At 37.3% G+C, this 21,349-nt stretch overlaps 1 protein-coding gene across 1 annotated transcript in view; it reads left to right on the top strand.

Annotated features, from left to right (window-relative positions):
• TENM3 (teneurin transmembrane protein 3) overlaps nt 1–21,349 on the top strand; it is a 628,633-nt gene that overhangs the window by 503,098 nt on the left and 104,186 nt on the right. The window contains exons 12-13 of the mRNA XM_042780948.1: nt 15,042–15,068; nt 17,624–17,770. Coding sequence (XP_042636882.1) covers nt 15,042–15,068; nt 17,624–17,770 — 174 coding nt within the window. The remainder of the gene's footprint in view (nt 1–15,041; nt 15,069–17,623; nt 17,771–21,349) is intronic.

The raw sequence follows: 21,349 nt of genomic DNA, 5'->3' as shown, positions 1-21,349 counted from the left end.
CTGTTTTTTAAATAAAAGTTTGGTTATGGTTTTAGTCCATACAAGAGCCGTGTCTTTTTCCTCTTTTTCATACTTAGCTTATTATATTGACAGATCATGGTGTGACCAGAGCCTATTTTTTTCTGTTGTTGCTCTTCATGATAAGTTCAATGACCCTCTCTTCTTTTGAGTACCTCTTGAAGAACTAGAAAACAGCTGTCTGAAATAGGACTATTATTTCTGGGATTTAATAGGCATGTGCCATGGATAAATTAAGGAGCAGTCAAAGGAGATCCATAAATATGAATACTTTGCCAGCTGCTTTTCCATTAAACTCTGTTGGTTGAGTGAAATTAGTAAATAATTATGTTGGTAGGGAATCTACTATATCCAAATGTAATATAATGTCTTCCTTTAACAACAGAGCTTAATTTTATTCCTATACACAAATTAGTTTTTAGGGTAATCTACATTGCAAATTGACCGATTTGCATTACAACTATGCCTACTTGTTCTGATTCGTCAACACCTCTTTTTTTTTAAGAAGTCTTTAACATTAAGCATGGGTGGGTAAGACCATCTGCGCTAGGAGCTTGCCTGCAGCTCCATCACTTAACACATGAGACAGGTTACAGCTGTTTAATTGTTATGGTACTGAGTGATTATCATTCTATACAAAATTAATATTTATATATGTATGCATAGAAAGCATGTGGTTAAACATAAGTGATCTAATTGTGAATTAATGGCATTAGACATCCATTAATTTGTCCCCACATGAACAATGAGGTGTAAAATAATGCTTTTCACATACAATCCAACTCTTGGCTTTTAAGATGAGTCCCCAGTAGTAATTATTATGCATGTGAGTAACCCACCTAAATATATTGGTATATGCAGCAGGGGAAATCACATATAGTTGCCATTAAAAGGAAAAATAACTATCTGTGTAGTTGTTTCACCTACCATAACTCTGTTCTGCCCCTACAAAGCATTATCCTTTGGATTATAACCAGAGTAGGGTATAAGCCACATGGTAAAAATTGGGATGTGCAATTATGGTTGTACTGGCATGCCACCCACAGGGAAAGCTACTGAGAAAGCTTGCCTCAGCAGAGACTGGGCTTCCTTCTGTATTTAGGAATGGTAACACATAAACTTACACTAATCTGCTATAAAAATTAGCAACGTATATTCCATTTGCTCGATACAAGGAGGTCTGGTGGTGCTCTGGTTATGGCATTGGGCTGCTAACCAAACATCAGTGGTTCGAACCCACTAGCTACTCTGTGTGAGAAAGATGAGGTAGTCTGCTTCCATAAAAGTATACAGCCTTGTTAGATAGATAGAGATAAGTATTATCTGGGTGAAGAGAAGGGCAATGTACCAAATGTGAGTGACCAATATGGCACCACTGAGGATGAGAAAGACAGAGAGGTATGTGGGAGGTACAGACAACAAATATGAACCCTTTTGCACATACAGTACTGCGTTGTCAGTGAAGGCAAACATGGGTATATGGGTGGATAGATGGGTGGACAGGCTAAATGATTAGGTATGTCTATGAAATGGGGAGGGTATCCAAGAACATATATAGGGTTGGCAGAAAATGGTCCTATAAGTTTATGTGAGTGATCAGAATTCCCAGGTGTATAGTAGAGCTGACAAGGAGCAAGGTTGTGGTCACTGCTTGGTCACAGCCAGCTACCCACAGGGACCGAGTAGTTGAACCTGCGGGCTTGGGACCATAGTCGCAGGGGACATCAAGCTCAATTGGCATAATATACTATACAAAACATTGTTCTACCTCCTACTTTGTCGAGTGGCGACTGGGATCTTAAAAGCTAGCAAGCTGCCATTTAGATGCAACGATGGGTCTCTCCTCGTCCAGAGCAAGGAAGAATGAAGAAAACCAAAATTCATGGAAACAATTAGTCCTAATGACTGGTACACCATCCAATCTGCAACCTATACAACTATGAGACCAGAAGAACTAGATGGTGCCCGGCTACCACTGTCATCCACTTGGAAGGGGATCTATGTAGGAGATCCTGGTTAGAGAGGGAGAACACTGTGGAACAAAACTCAAAATCATTTGGAGAAAAAAAAAATGGTGGGGACCAGGTTTGCTGGTCTGATAGAGCCTGGTGGAACCACTGAGACTATTGCCCCTAGCTGCCCTTCAGGTCTGGAATTGAACCCACACCTGTGGTTTCCAGCCAAACAAAAGACAGGCAAATGAGTTGAACACTTACCTGAGGTAGATACACTCCTTGGAGAGAACAATCATGGGAGAAGGAAGGGCTGCTTGTGCACAGGGAGACAGCTCAGGGGGCAGGAGTGTATGGAGGGATGGACACTGGGAAGAGGTAACTATGGGGAGGAAGTGGGAGGGGAGCTGTTGCATTGTGGTAAACTGTGGTCAATGACATGAGACAAAGTATATGTGAACTGCTGTATGGAAAGTGAATTTGCTCTGTAAATCTTCACCCAAATCACAATTACATAAACAAACAAATAAATAAAATAAAATAAGGTATACAGGCTTCAAAGCCTTATGGGGGGTCACTATGAATCAGAATTGACTTGATGGCAATAGGCTTCATTTTTTTGGTTTTGCTCAGTACATTTCATAATGAAAAATACAATTGAAAATGTTAAGCAAAATTACACTATAAGGATAGGAATATGCATGTAAAATGTACTTAAACGAGTTTCCAAATACCAAGCCAAAACCAATCCCACTGCCATGGAGTCATTCTGACTCATAGTAACCCTACAGGACAGAATAAAACTGCCTCATAGAGTTTCAAAGGCTGTAAATCTCTACTGAAGCAGACTGCCTCATCTTTCTCCCATGTAGCCACTGGTGGGTTGAAACCTTTTGGTTAGCAGCCAAATGCTTTAACCACTGCACCACCAGAGCTCCTGAGTTTCTAAATAGGTACTATAAAAGGGACTTGTATTCCTAACTTTAAGAGCTAACTATGCATTATATACAATTATATATAATGTATATATTACAATAGGAGCAATGGTAGCATAGTACCTAAGACACTTGGTTCAAACCCATCAGCCACTCCTTGGAAGGAAAGTTGGGCAATCTACTTCTGTAGTGATACTGCCTCGGAAACCCAAGGAGGGGTCACTATGAGTCGGGGCTGACTCAACGGCACATAACAACAACATGTATTACAATTACAATTTTATATATTATATATATTATATATATTGGCGTAGTACCTAAGGCCCTTGACTGCTAACCAGAAGGCTGGCTGTTCAAACCCACCAGCCACTCCTCGGAAGGAAGATTGAACAATCTACTTCCATAGTGATACTGCCTTGGAAACCCAACAAGGGACTGCTATGAGTCTGAGATGACTTGACAGCATATAACAACAACAACAACAACAATATATATTTCAATCAATATTTTCTAACAGAGTGTAATTACCACACACAGAGATATTTATACTCCTTTAGAATATTAATTTACCTTGATCAAATAATATTACTGATGAGAGACCACAGGTCATGATGTGTTCTTTATTCAAAGAAACCAAATCATACTGTGTTTGGGAAATGTGCATCTAAACCAGCAGAAAGTTTATGTAAGACATGGGAAAAAAAAAAAAAAAAAAAAAAATTCCTGACACAAAAGTAGAGTTGTCCCTGCCCTGGGAACTAGCCAGCTCATATAAGGAATGTTCCCCTTGAGGTAAGGCATTAAGGGGTTTATCTTGGCATTTAAAACCATGGTGGTACAACAGTTAAGAACTCAGCTGCTAACCAAAGTTTGGTGGTTCAAGACCACCTAGTGGCTCCACAGGAGAAATATTTGGTGATCTGCCATAAAGATTACAGCCTGTGGAGCAGTTCTACTCTGCCTTATGAGATCACTGATTTGAAAATCCCCTCAACAGCACCCTGACAGTAAGTTAAGGCCGATTGGACCTAATGGTTTATGAAAACAAACCATTGGCAATCCCAAGGTCTTTTGCTTAAAGTCATATTCTTCATTTTTTGACAGTACCTTAAGATATACCAGTTACTTACTTTATAAATCTGTCCTTTTTAAACTTTAAACTGTTTTTATTCATAAGATGAATTAATATTTACTGAGTGTTTACTGTGTTCTGAGGCACAATGAAAAGTGCTCTGCATGTGTTATCTTATTTAAGCCTCACAATAACCCTAACAGTTAGACAGTATTCACATCTCCATTGAGGAAACAGATTCAGAGAGGTTACATAACATTTCTGTGGATACATGGCTAGTAAATGGCAGAATCATAATCCAAACCCCATGTAAACCATCTCTGAGCCCATGCTCTTATCATTTAGATTCTTCTGCCTCCTAAATTATTTTGTAATTGTTTTTGAATGTACATATAGAGTGAAATAGGTGAAAATTTTTTTCCGTATTAAATTAATATCTACACAACCCTGTCACAAAAGATTGAATTGTCATAGAAACAGATGTAATAGTAATGGTGTCAGTCGTTTCTCAATAATAAAGTGTCGCTTTTTTAACCCAGGACCCAGAGTTTGCCAAAACAAAAATATAACAACAAATGTTCAAGGAAAATCAATTTAGACTGTGAAGAATTCGAGAAAGTTGTGTAACTCTTTATTGAAAACTCTGTACCCCTTCTTCCGTAATTTAAATTTATACCCAGTTTTTTTGTGAGTTGAAGTTGGTGGGGTTGATACTAGGTATAGGTAGTAAACTGACACTGATAGAAAGTGAATAGGTGGTATGTGACACCAGAATCAACCAGTGGAAAAGGCCCAGAAGAGCTTAGTCCCCAGGATACAAATGCTAAGCATCTGTGTACACTCTCTTACCCACAAATAAAGAAAAATTACTTTATTCTGTAAATCACCTTTCGAAAGAACCATTTATCTACCATTTTTGAAAAATAAATTCAGTTTTTCCTTGGCAAGTTAAAAGGATTACCCAATTTCATTATTTCTTCAGATTTGTTACTAGGACAGATAAATATACTTTAATAATTGTTATAACCTACTTGATTTATTTTTTATGATTTATTTTTTATTGTTGTTGTTGCTGTTATGGGCCGTTGAGTCAGACCTGACTCATAGCGACCCCTCCTTGGGTTTCCAAGGCAGTCACTACGGAAGTAGATTGCCCAACCTTCCTTCTGAGGAGTGGCTGGTGGGTTTGAACCGAAACAAAGACTAATACAAGGAACCCCATGTGCTCATAACCTAGCTTCAGAAACTGTCAACTAATGGCTAATCTTCTTTCTTTTTTAAATCTCTTCACCCATATCAAACCTGTCTCTTAATTATCCATCTATTTTCCCTCCCTTCCTCTTCCCTATGAACCTAGCTTATTGTCCCCAAATTTTATATATCCAAATTTGCATTAGTATAAAAAGCATTAATATTATACTTTTTAATAATTTTTCTTAGCGTTTAGTTGTGGTTTGAGTGAAACTTTACAGAGCAAATTAGTTTTCCACTCAACAATTTATACCCATTTTGTTTTGTGACATTAGTTACAATCCCCTTAATGTAACAGCAATCTTCCCATTTCTTCCCTGGGTTCCTCATTTCCATTTGCCCATCTTTTCTGCTCCCACTTGTTTTTGAGCAAATGCGGCCCTTTTGGTCTCATATGGTTGACTATTCTGAGCAGTATGTTCCTTATGGCTGTTTATAGGCCTGTCTGTTGTTTGGCTGAATGATGATCTCTGGGAATGGGTTCAATTCCAGGTTTAAAGGGTGTATAAGGGCTGTAGTCTCCACTAGTCTCTACCAGACCAGTAAGTCTGGTCTTTTTTATAATTTTGAATTTTTTTCTACACTTTTCTCCTACTCTGTCCAGGACCTTCTACTGTCATCCCAATCAGAGCAGTTGGTAGTGGTAGCCAGGCACCATTTTGTTCTTCTGGTCTCAGGCTTGTGGAGGCTGTCATTTGTATGACCCATTAGTCCTTTGGAATAATTGTTTCCTTGATTCTTTGATTTTCTACACTCTTCTTTGCTCCAGACAGGAAGAGACTAATAGTTCTATCTTAAATGGTCACTCACAAGCTTTTAAGACCCTAATCACTACTCACCAAAGTAGGATGTAGAATATTGTCTTTATGGACTATGTTATGCCAATTGATCTAGATGCCTATTTATTAATTTTAAGAGCTATTTCTGGCTATTTTAGTTCTCAAAGCAGATTACTAAAGTATATCTGATTTTTTTTTTTTTAATTCGAACAAGGAGTAAAATTCTAAAGGAAATATGTGTTACTAACTTTTATATATGTGGTTCAGTGGATGAAATCATGCCATATGCAAAGAACACGACAAAACTTATATTACCCACTGCCGATGAGTCAATTCCTGCTCATAGTGACCCATAGGACAGAGTAGAACTGCCCTGGGGGGTTTCCAACGCTGTAATCTTAACAGAAACATACTGCTGCATCTTTTTCCCATGAAGTGGCTGGTGGGTTTGAACCGCTGACTTTTTGATCAGCAGCTGAGTGCTTAACCATTGTACCACCAGGCTTCCTGAAAACTCATCATATACCACACTCTGAATAGGAATCTTCTTACATTGGCTGTGTACATTTCAATATCAGTGAGTTGGCCATCTATATTATATAGTATATGTGTAATATAGTACACTATATTATGTTACTAATTATACTATATAGTGTAATTACTATATTATATTAGTAAGTACTCCATCTACTATCATTATGTAAACATACTCCACAGTGAGTCATGAAACTCCAAACTGGTGGAAAATCCCTACCACTGTTCTCTCAGTTGTCTGTACAAAGCCCTCCTGGAATTCATAATGGTAATTTTTCAATAGTGCTCCTTTCGTAAAATTTAGTTTGTCTCAAAGCACCTTTGCATAGAATCTGGATTTTTCTGGATAGAATTAACTAGGAAAAGTATTACTTCACTCTTTTGGAATGTCTAAGTATAAATAATGTTCCAAACTGAAGTATGGTATTTTGCTTAGGTTGGGTGCATGTAAGAAGCAATGTATTTGTATACATATTTTTATACCAAACTTCCAAACTAAAAAGAGATTAAATATGAAAAGCTTCAAAAGCAACTTATTTGAAACAAATTTCAAAAAAAGTATTCCAATTTGAGGAGAGCAAAAGCTCTTTAAAACCTGTGCACATACACATGTGCACACACAAATACTCAGTGACACAAACTGTGTTTCTTTATTGGTGCTGTCTTGCTAATTGTTAAAATTCACTTAATTGACTGTCCTAAATAGAATAGCTACAATTTCTTATCCTAATCTTAGAATGAGAATTCTCTAGTAATAGAGAACATATTTTAAGGGGCCTGAGTAAATGCATAAGAATATGAAATTGTTTTATGGTGTTTAAAATTATGTCACTGTTATAATCCTTTATGACAGGGTAATCAGTAATAAAACAGTGCAATGAGTACCAATTAAGGAATATCAAATCAATGGGTATGCAACTTGCACACTGATTTAAATAGTCACTGATTGGAATAAATGGATTTAATATATACTTATTTGCAGGCAGTAGCTTTCCTGTCATCCAACGGGAACTGGTACATGAATAATCTAAGAATGATACCTACTTACAAATTTAATGAGATACTAATGGGAATCATTTTTTTAAAGTTCATGTTATAAAGTATTATGGAACATACAATGCTAAATAAAAATCTGTCCTCTACTCCAAGGACTCTGCAGTAATAGCCATAGTGAAGAATATGTCTATATTTTATTATGTACTCATCTGATTGAATTATCCTCTTCTGAAAATGAGCCCCTAAGATTTTATTGTTATAATTAAACTGAGAAATATCTCCAGCATTCTAGATTCTGTGTTATTTGCCTATGTTTACGCTATACCCAGGAGTCAATTCAGTCGACCAGTGAAAATACTGTACTATTTAATATGCTTCAACCAAGCACATTGTCTGACAGCAGAAACAATGTGAACAGCTCATAACCATATACATCAGTAACTGTGTATACACAGCCAAACCATTTGTATCTTTCCCTTGTGAGCTGCCTAAAGTATATATAACCAACTTGGTTTGCTTTTGTTTCATTGCAGTGTTTACAAGAATCAGTTTGCCAGTGAAAAGAAAGCATATTTGGAATTAATCTTATTCCATATTGTTGTTTTATTGTTGTATATTCCATATAGACCTCCAAATATCCCACTTCCTCCCCAAAGTATGCACATATACTCCTTTGACCTCATTTTTAAATTAGCAGCCTTCTTTAGAAAAACTAGTCAGCAGATATTTCTTGTGTAACATTCATATATCAACTGAACTGCTTCTGTTCTTTGATTTTTTTTTTTTTTTCCTAACTCAGTGTTTTTCCCACTGGATTTATCTTTTGTTTTGTTGTGTTGCCAGTTGGTTTTCCAAATGTGGGGTTTTAGAACAAGTTAGAGCTATTGTTACTGTGAAATTTTCTTTAGTCTGTATATGGCCTCCCACATTTATGAGGTGGTGTTAACAGATTAATATTTTAAATTACTTTCTTTTAATCTTACTTCCTGATTTCTCCCTTTAATTGTCAGTGTCGAATTTCCACAATTTTCTATCTAGTTTTTCATTCAAATAAATTCACTGGCCAACCCCAAAACAGATGATGCTTCTAATCTACCTTACACATATACAGAGTTTTGGCCATTCTGGGTTGTAAGTATAACTTCTTTATTAAGATTATGGACTTGTTTGATGAATAAGAATGGATTTGTTTGATGTCCAACTACCTGGTTGGAATTTTGACTTTGCCACTTGCTAGCATTATCATCTTAGGAAAGTGATTTAATTTCTTGTGTTTTCCTATGTGAAACAGGAAAACAATAATATTGCCTGTTACCCCACAGAGTGGTGAAAATGAAACAGCATATTCATGCTATGAATGCTTAGCATAATTTTCAGCATATAGTAATAGTAAATGGTTGTCATTGTGAGTACTTTTGTAAATAGTTAGGATAGATGCATGGAGGGAGGGATAGATGTATGAGGAAGATGTGAAGAATATTGGAAATGAAGTAATGACCATATTTTCTTCTTTCTCATAAAGTAGCCTCTGTATTACTCAATGAATAGTTTGAAAACCTGCAAACACATGTAGAACATACTAGGACCAACAAGATAAGTACATTTAATCGTTCCAGTAGGTATTATTCAATACATATCAAGGCTCCTTTATGAGCCAGACAATAGGAATACAGTGATTATCAAGACCATTTCTAATGGGGAAGAACTACACATTGAGTTAGATAGACAGTCCCCAGGGTACAACAAGATCTGTTCCTAACTGTCTTTAAGAATTTGTAGGTCATATCCCTCAGGCCTGGCAATGGACTCACTTCTGTGGATTGGCTCTCAGCCTGACACTAGAAAGACCTATAAGTAGGACATCTACCCCAGGGAGATACACCTACCTATCCTAGGGAGATGCACCCCTTGTATCAATCAGCCATGAGACATCAGAGATGCAGCATTCACATAGCAGGAAAGCTGAACAGACAGGAATGCATAGATAAAGAAGGGCACAGGGAAGGGGTAGTCACAAGGAGGAGTGGGAAGAGCTGTTTATGGTTGGGGATGGTAATCGGGCTGTGAAATCAAATATGCATGAACTGTTGATAGTAAAATGAATCTACTTGGTAAATTTGCACCAAAAAAGAAGAAGAGTTTGTAGGTCACTTAGAACAGGTGCATACTGTTCTTATTTAGCCTTATTTTAGTGCAAGAAAATGCTTGAAGCCTTTTCAGTTATTTAAAAAGTACACACTCAAGTGTAAGTGATTGTGATGAAGAATTTGTTACAGTGTAGGGGTTGGTTTGGGAGCTCTGGTAGTGTAGTGGCTAAGGCACTTGACTGCTAACTAAAAGACTGGTGGTTCAAACCAAACTGCATCGAAATGAAGATGCAGCAATCTACTTCTGTAGTGATACTGCCTCAGAAACCCAAGGAGGGGTCGCTATGAGTCGGGTCCAACTCAACAGCACATAACAACAGGGGTTGGTTCAATCATTCAAAATAACATTAAAAGGCAAGTAGGAGTTGTCAGTAAGTTCATAACCCCAAGGACTACTTACATCTATAACCAAACCAAACCCACTGCCATTGAGTTGATTCTGACTGATAAGTGACCCTATGAGACAGAGTAGAACTGTCCCATAGGGTTTCCAAGAATGTAAATCTTTACGAAAGCAGATTGCCTCATTTTTCTCCCATGTTGTGGCTGGTGGGTTCGAACTGCCAACCTTTTGGTTAGCAACCATATGCTTTTAACCACTGTGCTACCAGAGCTCCTCCTGTATCTATAAAGGTCATTAAAGCCTTGTCTTTTGTGGTGGGTAACTGAAATGCATTTATAACACTATGTCTTGACTTTTCTTTTCTCTCTTTTCATGTATCTTGATGTACATACTCTGAACTTAATCTATGAGAAGTACTGGGGAAGGGTGCCAGGGAAGAATCAGATAACTAGAGAAAATGGAAGAGGAAGGGATGCCTGTAGTTTTGATAGATAAGCATATGAAGCAAAAGCATGCAGATAGAATTTCCAAAAAATGTTATTCCTCCCTACTCTGAGTGTGGTGGCATAGTGCCTGAGGCATTTGACTGCTAACCAGAAGTCTGGCAGTTCAAACCACCAGCCACTCCTCGGAAGGAAGACTGGGCAGGATCTTTCATAGATATACCACCTCAGAAACCCAAGGAGGGGTCACTATGAGTCAGAACCAGCTAGACAGCAGTGAATTTAGTATTCTTTTTATGGTTCTACATGTTAGAAATTTTAAATGGTATAGTGAGACTATACCCCTCCTAAAGGACTTTAGAATTCAGGACAAATCTTGACTTGATTGGTAGATGAGCAAATCATTCCTTGTGCCCATTTCCACCCACTCCCAAAAGACTAAGGGAAACATGATAAATAGGGGCTTGAAAAAGATTTCTTTTAAAATAATAATAATACAGCACATAGAGGGGAGTACATGAAAAGGATTTGGAACTAGTCATTTGCTTTGGCAATATGGAAGGTTTATGGGCTCATTATATAATTAAAATACTTTTGATGAGCCAAACCTTTCTCCCACATCCAAAATTTCCCTAAATCTCTGTCCGCCTATACCAGCAAGTAGACCAAGATCCTCTAATGCATCTACTTAAAACCAGGAGAGTTGTTTCATTTGTTTTGTGTCAGGAATGGCTATTTGTCTGAATGTATTTTGAAAGATGGTTAAGACCAAGAATTAGCCATGACATTTAAAAGATACTTGCATGCATTCTGACATTTAAATAGTTCCACCTGGCACTTTCCCAAGGAAGCCATCTAGAAGACACCTAAAATAAGGTGTCCCTACCCTATGCTTTTCAGGAAGAAGTGACTGCTTAAATTCTTACTAGATCATAAATGATTTCATAGCACTTCTGAGCTTCTTTAATCAATTAGTTTCAATCTCCTCAAGTCAGTATTATGATGGAGTGGTTAAGAGCACTGGTTCTCTAAAGCCCAAACCAAACCAAAGTCACTGCCCTGGAGTCAGATCAAACTCATAGTGACCCCTCCTTGGGTTTCCAAGGCACTATTACTATGAAAGTAGATTGTCCAACCTTCCTTCCAAGGAGTGGCTGGTGGGTTTGAACCGCCAGCCTTCTGGTTAGCAGTCAGATGCCTTAGGCACTATGCCACCAGAGCTCCCTCTCTAGAGCCAGAGAGCCTATTCAAATCCCAGTTCTGACCTTTGCTAGCTGTGACCTTGTACAAATTACTTAATCTCTCCTTTTCTTGGAGTCCCTGGGTGGTGAAAATGGTTAAGTCCTGGACTACTAGAAAGGTTGGCACCTTGAAGACAGGCATGGCAGTCTGTTTACAGAAGGTCACAGCCTTGAAAACCCTGTGGAACAGTTCTACTCTGCATATGTGAGGTCCCCATGACTCAGAATCTACTTGATGGCAGCTAACTCCTTTTCTCAGTTTCCACATCTGTAAACTGGATAAAATTATTATTTCTATCATAGAATTATGGTGAAAATTAAGTGAGAGAATACTATAACACTAGAATAGCAGCTGGAACATAGTAAGCCTTTATTATTATCTTCATGGAGCAAAGCTGGGATTGAAGAATACTCCTTGTGTGTCCCTTGGATCATTCTAAACCTGGTCTGAACCAGGAGAAAGAAATTTGGGAATCATCAATATATCAGCCAAGTGTTTATAATCTATAAGTTTTTTAGACCCAGGGCTCATGAATGAACTGAATTGTAGACAGTGTTTAAGTGTATGAGTATATATATGCATTTTTTCTGGGAAGAGAATGCATAACTTCCACCAGTTTTCTCAGAGATCAGTAACCTGAAAAATGGAAATATGGTAGTACTCACCCTCTCTGCCCCACACAGGGTCTTCTTAAAAGATAAATAATTGAAACTCTAGAGAAAGTATTTTATGAAGACAGCATTTTCCTGGAGAGTTGTTTTTTTAAAGGGCTCATTTTATATTATCTACCAGAAAAAAAAAAAAAAAAACTCACTGCCATGGTGTCTATTCCGACTCATAGCGACCCCTATTGGGTTTCCAAGGCTGTAGATCTTTACAGAAGTAGATTGCCCAGTCTTGCTTCCACAGAGTGGCTTGTGGGTTTGAACCACCAACCTTCTAGTTAATGGTCAGATGCCTTAGGCACTGTGCTACCAGAGCTCACCTATTTTTATGTTTTATCTTATAAAACAAATTAAAAACGTCTTGTCCCTCCTCCTACTAGATCTAATAGGAATGACTTTTGTTCATTGTCAGAACACATTCATTAGTTTTCATAGTATTTTTTCTGCAATGTAATGTACTTTTCAGCAATTGTTAGGTGTATTAATTTTAAAATGTACTGTACTATTTTTATGATTGTTGTTCTTAATGGCTTCTTATAACCTGCCTGCATTTTTCTGGTTATTTCCTATAGTAGTTTTTACAGTGATGTTTCCATTGTTGCAATTATTATTTTTGATAATTATTTGAAATTCATATCAACATCTGATTTTAGCCTATTCATTACACAGTATCAGGTTTTTATGATATTAACAGAAATTTCACTCATCAAAACCAAAATATGGGTGGTTGCTTTTTTCCCCTTCAGAATTTTAAGCTATCAGACTCACAAACATCCCTTATGATATAAAATGCAAATGACAAATTTTGCTATCTTTTTCTCAATATAGACATTTTTATTGTGGTTGATTTTATTTTATTTATTTATTTTTTTAAGTTTTTTGCAAAACTTGTATTAAATATTTTTAATATTTTAAATGGTTATGTTAATTTTGACCTGCTTGTATATTTTAAAAGTATTTTCTAATTTCTGTCCCACTTTTGTTGTTTTCTTGACCTGGTGACAAACCTGCCTTTATCTGTAAACAAATACAGTGTTTTGCATAATTCTGTTTGCTAAAATACAATTGACTGGGTTAGAAATAACTTATTCCTCCCTTAAAACCACTAATGTAAATCAGAATTCCTTATTTTATATTGTATTACCTGAAATGGACCTCATATAAAAGCAAAAGATTTACTCTTCAACTATGATCAGTGTTACTAATTTTTATAAACTAAGAATTCACTCAGAAATATTACTGGGTCACAAACTGTAGAATTTTTAATGGCACTTTGTTTATGTTTATATCATCATTGAGCTATTATGAGTCTCTACTAGATTATGTAATATTTAGGATTTATTAGGAAATTCTGTGAATGATGTTATGTAATTAATACATTTCTACTTTAATGTTTGAAAATTGAATTATTTTATGAAGTTATGATTTCAGAGTAGTGCCTAACACTGTTTCTTCTTCACCTTCATTCCCCCTGCAATATATTGTTAATTAGCTATAAACAGGCTTATTTTTAAATGCAGTTCAGAGGTCTCTAATGGAATCCTGTGACAAAGTGAAGAATCTTTTTATGTACACAGTACAGATGTGTCAAAACTGTTTATGGTTTTGTTTAGGCAAAACTATCTTTATGACAAAACTATCAGACCTGAGTGAGTCTACTGAAAGTTATATGTACATCATTCTGTTAAGAAGTCTGCTACCAGTTGCATGTCAGTAATGAAAAATAATCAACATTAGCAACTTTCTTTGTAACGCAATTCTTGATCATGAAACCTGTGTGAATTTTGACAAAGCAAGAAGATGTGAGGCTTATTGAGAATATATTAGGTCTCTACATTGAGTGAAGAGAGAGAGGTATTATGTCTCTGTTCAGGAGGAAAAGTGAACCTAATTGTAGCTTTATGAAAGAGTAAATGGATAGTGACAGGTACAGTTAAAAAAAAAAAAAAAAACTCAGTCTTAATTCTACTCTTCCCAAAAGCCTTTCATGAGAAACAGGGCCTATTCCAGTATGAATCCTGAAAATAAACAGGCTCTCAGAACACTGCTTATGGCTGCTGGGTTTGAACCGCAAACCTTCTGGCTAGCAGTTAGCTGCCTTAGGCACTACGTCACCAGAGCTCCTTTCATAATGGACAATATATGTGATAGAGCATTGTCCATCTGATATGTTTTCAAGGGTTACTGGGTAATCATTTTCTACAGGACTTGAACATGACGTTTTTATAATACATTATGACTCAAGGATTCTTTATTCCTTTTATTAACAATTAAAGTTTGGTGATTTGAAGATCTCCTCATGGTTGTAAATGTCCAAAATCCTTTAGAAATAAAGATTGGATTCCATTTGTTCTACTTAGTTGTTAAGGCATAATCTTAAAAAGAGTAAGGTAGGGGACATGCCAAATAATCGATGAAAGGTGGTATTAGTTTACGTGCAAAGTTTTCTTGAAAATACTAAGTACTGCCTGGAATCATGACTACATTTGCTAAAATGAGAATATATTACATTTTTAGAAGATATGAAGTGCATCTCTGTCGCGTGATGTGAGTCTTATGTCAGCTGCAGCTACTCGATTTGCATGTAAATTCTGAAAATTTCCCTGTCCCATGTGACACTTCTGAAATGTCTGTCTGTTCTTTTTTCCTTTTTAATTTCTCAAGCTCACTATTTGGATAAGATAGTTAAAGGTACTGTATACTTGCTCTTTGTTGACATATCTACATATATATCTCTATATAAACTGTGTATTAGACTGCGCTAGTTACGAAAGTAGATTGTTTTTCATGCATATTTCTGTAAATTATAAATCAGGCTTACATTATGAGAAATGCCTTGGATTTAAATAATTGAGACTGAACTGTCTGTGTCTCATCTTTATAATTTTGGGTTATCATAGATTTTATTCCTATGTAAAAGCATTGGTTTTCACTGGAACCAAAAACTGAAGATAACAGTGCATTTGCTGTTTCTGGTTCTTTTTTTGTTTGATTTTGGTTTTTTGTTTTTGTTTTTGTTTTTGTTTTTCACTTTAATATCTTCAATGTTGGCAATCTAGCTAATGAGCTTTAAATTCTAAATGAGTGAATCACAAATGTTCACTCTCTTACCACAGAATAAGAAATTGTTGATCTACAGACTATTCTGGTTGGAAAAAAAAAAAAAGTATTCGGTTAACATACGTTGAGGGAAATCTCATTTATCCTCAGATAAATTCTCAGATGTAACTTATTTGGCTTTTGCTAAATGTTTCAAAATACATGTGATATCAGAATTTATGTTTTGTTATGAACTGTAAAATACATGGTACAAAAAAGATGATGATATTCATCAGAAAACAGCAGATTCTCATGTCTTCAGTTATTGTAGAAATAGTTGGAAGAAATTTCATGAGAAAATTCCCTTTCCCTTTCCCCTCAGAGTACCTATTTTCTATTCCTTGTTTGTGCTTTTCATTAGAATATGGAAATATTCATGGCAATATCCAGGCTTTCATATAATAACTCTTGTGTGCATGCACTCAGATGCTGCACCTCTTTGTCAGTGGGGCAATTAATTTTTTTCCTTTAAAATCAAAACCAAAAACCCACATCCAAAAGGAAAATTCACCTTTTATATATCAAATAATCCATAAATACATGTGGTAATTGTTTGAAAGAAAAGAAGCAGCAAAATTAATCTCATCCTGACCTGATGGTATCCATAAATATAATTTCATTATAACCTGCCATGAGTGACTGTCAAAATAGTCTTATTTCTGTTAACTCTAATCTTAAGAGACAGAATGTCTTTGTGAGACATTTTCATTTCAAGTTCCATAGTGGAGGAAGGAGAAGCCAATACATGAATAATTCTTTTAATACAGACTTAAAATAAACATCTTTAAACAGATTGTTCCCTTAAATTTTGTCACTGAAACAAGAGTAGCATTCTAATTTTAAGAAGCTATATAACAAACCCGAATTGCTATAGCAAGTATTTTAATTAATATATATTTTATAACAAGTTATGAATACCTGTGTCCAAAGAGATCCAATTAATAACCAATTACTCTTAGCATTTTAGTACATTTAGATCCTTGCTTCTGTCCATGTCTTATCACACTCATAGACCAGAACACCAGAATCTACCTAAGTGTCATTCTCATAAACAGATCATGTTGGCTGCATGCCAGATATCATCAAAGGAAGTGGCAAAACTGTTTTGTTTTGTTTTGTTTTGTTTTATGTCATGTTAGACTGAAACAATTATAGATTTTGGATATATTAAATTATTTTAATTGTTTCCCAAATTTTCCCTCCTTGCCCATAAAAGCAGACAAGATAGGATATAAAGGTAACAGCATAAAAGCCTTAGGGAGATTGTCACAAAATATCACTCTTCGCTATCTGTCTTGAAGCACGTCACTACCGTGTTTTTGTTCAGTCTATCAATGTTTTATTGTGGTCCTTATGGTATTTCATTTTGTCCGTCCTAAGTAATCAAATATGCACAGCTATTACATTTAGTTGGAAATCCTGTTGGTCCTGTCCCATCCGTATGCAGCCTGAATCCTAATGTTTGTTAGAATAGATGCTAAGCTGCTTTACTATTTCCTGGGCTTTGCTTATTCTGTGAAAAGGAATGTACTCTTGGCATAAAGTATAGTCATTAATACTGGCCTATACTTTGTGCAATTATTTAATGCACTGTAATTTCACATGAATATACGGCAACTCTAAGGCCAGATAAAATTAATGTTCTCTTTTTGACATCATTCATATCCTCATGCCCACTTTCATGCTTTTGAATTTAGAGGGAATTTTTTAAAGCAACAAGGTGCTTGAAAAAGGCATGTCCTAAGTGACCAGTAATGTTTACAGCAGATTAAAAATCCATATTAGGGATTCTGAAATTATTTTACTAAGGTGCTTTTTTTCACACTATTCAGTCAACCTTGTTGCTTTGCTAAAGGAAAAAATTTAACTTAATTTTGTCTGGCCTGCAGCTATTTAGTGGGTTGTTGCATATATTCCTGTCCTGCACAGGTAAGTGGTGTCTCAAGGATCAGGCCAATCAAAGATGCCACTTGGATAAGAATTAGATTCCTTAGATAATGTTGCTGTTTCTATCCATGTGCAATTACAGTATCTGTGCTGTTTAAAAAGGCCTGTTCCCAGTAAGTGTCCCTTATCTGTTTATTTTTGATGCAATAGTTTTCAATACTCCAATCACTTGTGTTTTCCTTCTTTGTCTCTTTTGACAGAGGGCTGCCCTGGTCTGTGCAATAGCAATGGAAGATGTACACTGGACCAAAATGGCTGGCATTGTGTTTGCCAGCCAGGGTGGAGAGGAGCAGGATGTGATGTAGCCATGGAGACTCTCTGCACAGATAGCAAGGACAATGAAGGAGGTAAGAAATGCTGAGCATGAAAACAAGTGTGTGCCAGAGCACAGGTTTATAAGTTTCAGTGAGTACGTAGTTATCCGTTGCCAAAAAAAGATGTAGTCCCAATAGATTAGATTGATTGAAAAATGGATAAGTGCTAATAGAATGAATTTGCTCCCTATTTTTCCTGAAACAAATGCAAGGTTATTGTTCAGGGAAAGTGCAAGGTAACCAACCTATTGTATCAATGCTCATTGTTCTCCATTCCGTTTCCTAATCCCCAAGTGACTGTTCCCCTCAACTATGATATTTAGGGCTCTGTGAATTGGGAGCTCTGAAGCAATATTTTAATAACTAAGCTTTCCAAAAGATGCAAGACATTTTCCAAACTCCTGTGTTGAAATACATGAATGAAAACACAGCAGAAAACAGTACTCTTGAAGCTGCACCCTAGTCCTTTAGCCTTAACTTTTCACCCTGCTAAAAAGATTGCTCTGGTAGCATAGTGGCTAAGACACTTGCCTGCTAACCAGACGGCTGGCGGTTCAAACCCACCAGCTACTCCTCGGAAGGAAAATTGGGCAATCCTACTATCCGTAGTGATACTGCCTCGGAAACCCAAGGAGGGGTCACTATGAGTCGGGGTCGACTCGACAGCACATAACAACAACAACAAAAAGATTGCAATAGTCTACCCAATTTAAGCTTTTATTTAATCAATAATTACTTTCCTCATTGAGTGTGTATTTTAATTTCAGAGATGGTTAGTGATCGCTATTCAGTTTTGGCATACCATTAGCACTGAGTTTTCAGAAAGGACTTAGTTCCTACCTGGTCACGTATGGTCACTGCCTCTGTAGCTTAGGATGTGTCTTCCTACTTGACTCCACCTGCTCTTTTGGGAAGACCCACATGGGCAATACAGTATTAGTTAAGAGGGCAGGTTTTGGAATCAGACAGATCTTCATTGTACCATTGTAGCAATTATGTGATCTTAGAATTAGGCAAGATTCTTAATCTTTTCAAAGCTCAGTTGCTTCACCATAGAAGTGGAATGAAAACAGTTTCTGAAAGGGGTAAGCGGGGAAATGTATACAAAGTACTTAGCATATAGTGTGCTGTAAGTGGTGGCTGGAGTCCCTGGTTGGTACAAAGAGTTAATGTGCTCATCTGCTCACTAAAAAGTTAGCGGTTCAAGTCCACCCAGAGGCACCCTGGGAAAAAGGCCTGGAGGTCTACTTCTGGAAAATCCGCCACTAAAAGCCTGTGGAGCACAGTTCTCCTCTGATACACATTAAGTCTGAATGGACTCAACAGAAACTGGTTTAATGGCTTAAGTGGTAGCTAATATTGTCCAATTTTCCTTCTTTTGCTTTTGGAAGTCCCCATCTTGACTAACTGAAATTCATAGAAGTTTGTCAGAGAAAAATGAACACCTTTTTCCTGTCTATATCTAAAGTGTACCTAACTACTACAGTTCTCTCAGAAGCAAGGGGACCAGGACCCACCCACACACCCATACCCACACCTACACACTCTAGCCTTGGCCTCCCACCCTTCTCAAATCAAATGTTCTATGTATCTTATCTCCCTGACAAGAAGCTGCAATTCTTCCCTTTAGTTTCTAGCACATTGTTCATGGTTTTTCCTATTTTCTTTCAACCTGAACTATCAAGAAACTTGAGCCACAAATTCTGGGCTAAAACCTCCTTTCTTTCTTTTTTTTTTTTTCTTGAACGTTGTATTGTGTTTTGGATGGTATTTTACCAAGCAGATTCATTTTACATTCAACAATACACTCACTGCTGTTGAGTCGGATCTGACTCATGGCAACCCCTACTTGGGTTTCTGAGGCAGTATCACTACAGAAATAGATGGCCCAATCTTCTTTCCAAGGAGAGGTTGGTGGGTTTGAACCACCAGCCTTCTGGTTAGCAGCCAAATGCCTTAGGTACTACGCCATACATATATACATTTTATTTTAAGATACTGGTCACACTTCCCACAGTGTAAGATCTTACCTCCCACTTGCTCCCTGTGGTTCCCCTTTCTCCGTGTCTTTCTTGCCTGTGCCTTCCAGCCTCCCTTCATTTCTCCCTGTGCAAATGCTGCCCTTCTGATCTCCCATGCTTGGTTGTTCTAAAGAGTGCATCTCCCTGGTACAGGTGTTCAGCTGTTAGGCCTGTCTATTATGTAGCTGAGAGTTAACCCCCATGGGAATAAGATCAATTCCAAGTCTGAAGGATGACATGGGGTCATAGTCTTGGGGGTTTCACCAGTCTCTAGCAGACCAGTAAGCTGGTCTTTTTTATGGTTTTGAGTTTTATTCCACATTCTTCTCCTACTCTGTATAGGATTTCCAATTGTGATCCCTTTCTGAATGGTTGGTATTGGTAGCTGGGCACCTTCTTCTGGTCTCTGAGTCATATAGTTTTAGATTCACATGGTCTATTAATCCTTTAGACTATTTCCATGCATCATTATGTTTCTTTACTCTTTGCTCCTGATGAGGAGAGACCATAGTTGCCTCTGAGATGGCCACACATAAGCTTTTAAGACCCCAGTCACTACTCACTGAAGTAAGATGTGGAACAGTGTTTTTATATAACATGTGTTCTGGTTACCTAGTGCCACTCTGACAAGAATATACCGCAAATGGGATGGCTTAAACAAACGAGTTTATTCTTACAATTTGAACTTTTTAAGTCCAAGTTCAAAGTGCCAATCCCTAAGAGCTGGGTGAAAGCCCCTCAACTTTGGGGTCCAGCTCTGCCTCCTGCTCCCAGCCTACTGGAGCTAGAGGCTTTTCTTCACTCAGACAGCTGCTGGCTGCTGAGGCTGACAAGCCCAAGGCTGACAAGTAGAAAGGCACAGTCCCGATGTTACCAAACCACAAAGCAGGCCATTAATTTAAGTCCATTGTAAGTCCCAAGGTCAGTAGAGCATAGCAGGCTGCTGAGCAACAACACAGCTACATGCAGGGTCCAAGCATGCCATAAGTTAGAGACCATTCCTAAGGCTTCTCCTTATATACTGGAAGCAGACCACATCCCAAAGGCAGCTACTCAGCTGCTTGTGGTAGATCCCACTATGGAGCTGATTGCCAGTCTCATCATGGGGAATAACTACCACCAGCTGCTTAACCACTCAACCAGGCCCAGCCAAGTTGACACACAAACATAACCACCACACCATGTTATGCCAATTGAGCTTAATGTCCCCATGACCATGGTCCCCAACTCTCAGGCCCAGAGACTTACTCCCTCAAGTTGCTTATTTGTACCTAAGAATTATCGTAACTTTGCCTCCTGTTATGTTTCAACTTTATATTACATAAAAATACATATGTAGGAATATAGTCTACCAAACCTATGTATGGCCATAGCTATAAAACCTTCTTTCCCTTCTACTCCTGATAGATTTAGGTGGTCCTCAGCTCTCAAAGCTTTTCCTGTCTAGCAATACCTGGCTGCCCCATCTCCTTTTTTTTTTTTTTTTTTCACCACATGCTTTGTCGAATCGGCAGCATTAATCCTTTCTAAACTATAGCCCAGATGGTAACTTTTCTCATTACTTTCCCCCAAGAAACCCCTGGCCCATTGT

This window comes from Orycteropus afer, unplaced genomic scaffold, assembly GCF_000298275.1.
Source record: "Orycteropus afer afer isolate SDZICR_OR568_19922 unplaced genomic scaffold, OryAfe1.0 scaffold00073, whole genome shotgun sequence".
In the NCBI taxonomy this organism is placed as follows: Eukaryota; Metazoa; Chordata; class Mammalia; order Tubulidentata; family Orycteropodidae; genus Orycteropus; species Orycteropus afer.
The sequence above is the reverse complement of the archived record's forward strand: the minus strand, read 5'-3'. Positions and strand labels throughout refer to the sequence as shown.